Source organism: Lepisosteus platostomus, chromosome 15 (genome assembly GCF_059453375.1).
Source record: "Lepisosteus platostomus isolate fLepPlt1 chromosome 15, fLepPlt1.hap1, whole genome shotgun sequence".
Lineage (NCBI taxonomy): Eukaryota > Metazoa > Chordata > Actinopteri > Semionotiformes > Lepisosteidae > Lepisosteus > Lepisosteus platostomus.
In genome coordinates this window covers 22,040,557-22,046,808 of record NC_142625.1, presented here as the reverse complement: position 1 = coordinate 22,046,808, position 6,252 = coordinate 22,040,557, and the positions used below count along the sequence as shown (strand labels likewise).

The 6,252-nt window shown below is 33.8% G+C and overlaps 1 protein-coding gene across 5 annotated transcripts in view; it reads right to left on the bottom strand.

The window, feature by feature from the left end:
- Positions 1-414: 414 nt before the first annotated feature.
- The window catches only part of znf512b (zinc finger protein 512B), a 30,822-nt gene continuing 24,984 nt past the window's right edge, over positions 415-6,252 (bottom strand). For all 5 annotated transcript variants that reach the window (XM_088608221.1, XM_088608223.1, XM_088608222.1 and 2 more), the window contains 3 exons: positions 5,583-5,645; positions 5,085-5,183; positions 415-4,710 (listed from right to left, as the gene is read on the bottom strand). In XM_088608221.1, coding sequence (XP_088464347.1) covers positions 4,420-4,710; positions 5,085-5,183; positions 5,583-5,645 — 453 coding nt within the window. In that variant the 3' untranslated portion in view covers positions 415-4,419. The remainder of the gene's footprint in view (positions 4,711-5,084; positions 5,184-5,582; positions 5,646-6,252) is intronic.

The window sequence follows — 6,252 nt, the reverse complement described above, 5'->3', positions numbered from 1 at the left end:
TGTGTTGCCAACAGCAGGAATGGTCTACAAGTCCCACAATTCACATGGGCCTATTATTCCGGTCTATTTTTTTTTTGGTTTGGTGAAGATTAGTTCATATAAGGGTAGGTTTTTAAAACTAGAAACTACCCTTCCGGCTTTTTTTTTTTTCATCGTGCCAACTAAAGAAATAGAACTATGAATTTGGAGGCACCATTACGTCAGCCGTTAGTTGCATACCGCTTCTAAACCTTGGATTTCAGAGTGCCGAGTACTTAAACAGTAAGAATGTAACTTAGTTTATCAGTGCATGCGAATCATTATACATTCAGAATTTCACACAGCGAGTGCTATGATCTCGATAATTTTTTTTGTTTGCTTCACATGTGCTACAGTATATAGGTAAAATGCAAAGATATAGATAAAAATCAAAGATTTATTCAACAACAGTTTTATTAATTAGATGAAGAGTAATGCACAATTAATACAACAATTTGTAAAATTTAACAGTTCTGATTAAGCAATAGTGCAGTACACCCCTTTTAATAGGCTTCAGATAAGAATAACTGCAACAGAGAAACAAAATAAGCTTTAACATTTCCTTAGTTTATTACTGTAAACTTGCTACTCTCTGGATAGATAAAAGGAAAATAGTTCCTTCACAGTTTCTAAAAAAGATATACTGGAGATGTTTTGCTTTCCTCTTCTCTAACTTCTCAGTCCCAGATGCTCTACAGATCTGCTTGGAAAAAAACCGCCTACCAGAATTCCGAGTTGCACTTCGTGAGAATTTCAACTCTTCAGGTAAAACTAAAGTGAATAAACTGTAAATGTAGCAATGAGAGCACGCCATAGTTCCCCACTGACCCTAAAATCTAGTCACAATGTCGTGGTCAATGGGGATTTGAATATCCCTGTAAAAAATATCTAACGGGGATAGTGCACTTTTGAGAAACAATGAAAGGACAAAACCAGAATATCCTTTACTACGAAAGTTTAAGTCTTCTAAAAAGAAGTGTACATTTAAGTTGTAGAAAAACGTTACAACACAAAAACAAATGAAGTCAAGGAGTAATAAAACCAGCATCATTATATGTGTAATGCTAGTTATTAAAATGAATTAAGCCAGAACATTCTTGAAAGCTGATTTTAATGTTTATTACTCTAGTTGCAAACTCTTTTAATGCATCTTGAGGTCTAATAGTACGTTCTGTACTGCATTCAAAGATGGTGCATATGTGTGTCAGGTAGTCTAGGAAGACAGGTCACAGATGCTAAGATTAAATATTTTGTTAGCACAGTGATAATGATCACATTGAAATATTTAAGACCATAAGCAAAATCCTAGAAAAGGGGAAAACATTTCTAGATACCCATATACAGTTGTATTACATTGATTTTAACTGGCTATAAAAAGTACTTTTAAGCCACGTGCACACACTTTATAAGTGGAGCTTAAATGCCTATCTTGTAACAAATGCTACAAGTATGTTACTGTATGTATAGGACTTTTAAAGTCGCAGAAAAGGATGCATTTCAACAGAAAGTAAAAACAGGGAACATTTTTAAAAATCCCGAAAATTGCACAAGTGAAGATACCCCCCTGAGCCATTGGAAATCAAGTCTGTACAATGCATCACTAAGCACGCTGTAAACAGTATCTCACCATCAGTTCCTGATAGCCTGATTTCAGCACTGGACCCCACTTAACAAACCAGAGCAAATGGAATAACTAAAACACATACAGTACAGGTAAGTACAGAATGTTGAGAGATTATAGTAGAAATTGAAATACCTCTGAAGCCCAATGTGTTATCATGGATGAAATCAATAACAGGATTTTAATCTAGGATAATAAAGCATGACAGTAGGGTATTAGGTAGCATCTGCCTGGTTTACAAGTGGATTAGGTATTTCATACCCTTCTCCAAAAAATTGCATTTAATGCTTCGGTGTCCAAGGCTGAATTGCTGGCCAAATGAGTAAATGTTTTCAATTTATGATGAACCATTCCTTACACTTTTTTTCCATCCTGTTGAAAACCTCCCACAGTGAAAAGGTGGTCTTCATACCACTGTGTTTAGATCAGGTATTATATGCAATAGACTTCAGTAATTGAACACATTCATTTTACAATTAGAAATGATCATGGATGGCCTGCTCATTCATACTTCTCCATTTCACTGAGCAGGAGACACTGAAGCTGTCTATCAAATAAAGCCATGCTGAGTCTAAGGAAGCACATATCTGTGATGATATGCGTCTGGCTATTTGATAATTATGAGCCATTTAATTAATTACTGCATACAGCATGCCTGTAATTTAAAAAATGACAATAGTGACTGATTTTGATTGATTGATTCTGGCCCTATCAAAGTGCTATACAACTATTAAGGTTTAAACTAGGTAGAAAAGTTGTGAGGACACCTATAATAATCAATTTGAGGTCCTTATAAGTAGACCTTGTTCAGTAACATCTTAAATACTTAAAATGCTAAATATGTGATATTTCTAAATGAGAATGTAAAAAAACTTGAGACCATGATTCTGGAATGTGATGGGGAAGGAAATTAATGTAACACATGGTATCTTCATTATTTTGGTTTTATTCCTATTTTAAAATCAAATAGATGGACAAGTGATAATTTTTAAAAACACAGAAGGATGATATGTGTCATAGCAATGGATTTTTAAAAAACTTATTTCATTTTTTAACTTCAAGTTTTTTTTCCCTAAAAATATACAAGGTACAAGTTTCATTATATTAGAAACTGTTTTTTTTTCAGGATTTTGTCTTATACTATGGTAGTTTCAAATCTGTTATAACATATAACTCTTATAAGTTATAAACTGGGAACTTACGGCTAAAATATCTGAGCCAGACATCTTAGTCCTATAATATTCTATAAACCAGGTGTATACACCCACTTCTGAGATTCTGGATAACAATTTACCATTGAAGTGCAAGATAAAAAGGATATTTAAAGTGCAAGGCAACAAAGTTGTATAACCAGCAGTAAACTGTATCCTTCATCACAGGACAGGACATTTATGTCAGAGAAGTCTTTCTCATTAGTAGTTAAAGGGGTATTCCTTTGTTTTTAAACTGATGTTATGTTAAGACAGATCACAAATTTTCCCTGGAAAAAAAAATAGCAGGACAGCAGAACAACATTCTGTATACGACATAATGTATAGCAAAAAGTTTCTGCTTCACAAATGGTAAATATACTTTTGATTGTGCTGCAGATTCTAGTATTTTAACAATAAATTAATCATATATTTGCACATGGCCCCTTTGATGTATCAGAGGAAACAACTATTGTAAACTTTTAAAATTAAGCATTTGGGGGAACAATATGTTTTTAAGAGTATATATATTCTTTCAAAATCATCCTTCCATCATGTATAATAAAATCTCCTATTATTTCAATAGACTACTATTTCAATATAGTTATATAACCTATTCAAGAATTCCAGGTAGAATGAGGGGAATAGTTCTATTTATTTTCTGCTTGAAACGCTTCTGTATTCTTTAAGAGAGCAGGAGTTACTGTGCAATTATAAACTTCGGCACAAGCTGGAAAAAACATTAATATTCTGTTTTATTATCAGATTTAATTAAATGTTCTTTCATTTGATCATATTTTCCAAGTACCCTGTTCTTGCTACAAAATGACACAAACAGCAAAGCTAATGAATCAGACTGGTTAGCAAGGAGGAAAATTGCCTTGATTTTGTAATATAATTTTGCTCAACGAAGTAGTTGGCTATTTCCTTAAACAAACGAGGAGAAAATATTGCACTGCAGCGAACGGTTTTGAAAGGCATCCTGCCATCATCAGAGAAATAAGAATTTGTTACTCTTATTGTTCAGCTGCCACTATAAGACAAAAAAATAACACACAGTAAAGACATTTTGACTTTTTGTTTGCTTTTAAAGTTCTGCCTTTAAGAATACGATGGACAAAATCTGGCTTTAAAGTACCTAAAAATACAAGAGCAGTAAATTAACTGACCATGCTAATTAAATAGCTTATACTATAGATCTTTTTAAAGCACAACATAAACCTACGTACATGTTGAGATAACACTACTCAAAATTGATTGAAATAGTAGTTTGTTTAAAAAAGAATATTTATATAAAAGGGTTTCCACCTTGCTTACAGGTGTAAATCTCCCTTTTGTTAAGAGCCTAAGAATTAAAATGAGGTCTGAATACAGAATGAAAAAGTACTATATACCAGTATATACCAGCACACACATATACTGTATATATTTATATATAAGGTTAAAAAAACACATGGTAAATTAATATTAAATAGCGAAACAAAGTAGTTTATTTGTTATCTTTACTGTCTGGTTTCTAACGTATTCCTTCATATCTAGAGTGAAATGCAACTGCTTGCAATTTTCTTGAAATCATCTTCCGTGCACAGTTCACTCAGGTGGCATCTTTCTGGGTTTCCCTCTTTTCTTTACAGGTGTCTTTGTTTCCCTGTGTGGGCCTGGGAGGCTTCTGTTTGCAGAAGTGCTCTCTGGGGAGTCTGCATTGCTAGTCTTTGACTGAGACCTCTCCGAGTCCTTCTGTGACATTTCAGGCAATCTCTCTTTGGGCTTTCGTCCTCTCCTCTTTCCAGTTGTGCTGTTCTTTAAGTCTTTCTTTAAGCCATTATGTTGGTCTTTCCTCTTGCTGTTTGGCGTTACCTGGTTGGCTGCCCGGAACCAGTTCTGCATTGAGAAAAGAAGTAAAAAAACACTCAGAAAAAAATAAAGATAAAATATAAAAATGGCTGATTATTACCTGAGTGAACCTGAACAAACCTTAAGAAATAGTAAACTCTGCTCTTTAAGATTTACAGTTTTTCACAAAACCATAATGGAGATGTTTCACAGCATCTTAGATCCAGTTCTTGTGAGCTGAATTTCTATGAACCAGCTATGGGATTACATCACAAAGTTCACGTTATTACCTGACTGAGACTTTTTATAAAGCAGTTTATTATCTAAATCCTTAAATACTCTCTGTCCATAGTTTCCTATGACACCATGGTGTCAAGGAAGTGAAGGCAAATTTAGATCTGTCTGTTATACATTGAGCCTACCTGAGAATGAGTTTTAATGATGTGGTATTTTACTCCACTTTCCGAGCTGAACTCTTTCTGGCACAGCAAGCATCGATACTTTCCAACAGCACCACCTCCCTGAAGAACACAAATAGATTGTTTCTCCTATGGTACAAGTGTAAGTACAAAAAGCTGACAATTCTGCCTTCCCTTTCACTGGTGCATTTTGAATATACAGGGAAAGAATACATCTCTGTAGACGTTTACATGAGTATGTCTAAATAAATATATCAATTACCATCACAACAAGCACATTAAATACTCATAATTACGTGAGATTACATTATTATTTCCATGTACTGTTCAAGGTAATCCATTAAGTTAAATTACTTATAAGAGTCAATCTATGCCTTTGTCATCATAGTTTGTTTAAATATGATGTTTCAAATACTATAAAAGTGTTGAGAGTTAATGGCAAACTGAAAGACAAATGATGACAATTGTATATTTTTACATTTATCTTTGAAAAGTACATACCTTATTACAGTTTGCTAAGTGGGCTTTAAGTCCTGAAACGCTTGAGTAGATAGCTTCACAGCCCTGCACACATATTATAAAGTAACAACAGTTACAGTCCTTGAACCATAAAAAACACCCTTCTAGTTTCTGTAAATATTAAGGAAGCAGTTTATCCCAGTGTTTCAAATGGTGGAATTTCCATGTGTGTTTCTGTACATGAGAAGTAGTAATGTGCATATATTCCTGAAAAAGCAGTTCTAGAAAACCACGTTTGTGAAAAAGAGTAATAACATCAATTCCAAGGTAAATTACAAGCAATTCATTATTCATGATAATGACATCGAATACACAAGGATATTCACTTATAATTTCACATGGAAAGGTACATTTCTCATTAAAAAGCAAACTTAAATGATCTTGTTCTATGACAGCTTCTGGATTATGTACTGTATGTAAGGCCTCAGATCTCAAATGTCCTTCATCTCCATCAGTTTAAGTACATATTTGTTCCATAAAGGTCACAGAAGTACCTAGCGGATGCATCATTCACTCATAATGATACACGCAGCCCTACCAATTACACTTCAATGGCAATTTGGGTACATGTAATAAAACAATTTTTAAACGACCAGCCATCACAAATCACATCTGTCTTACACGGGCTTAACCCTTCCCTTTGAAGAGCTTT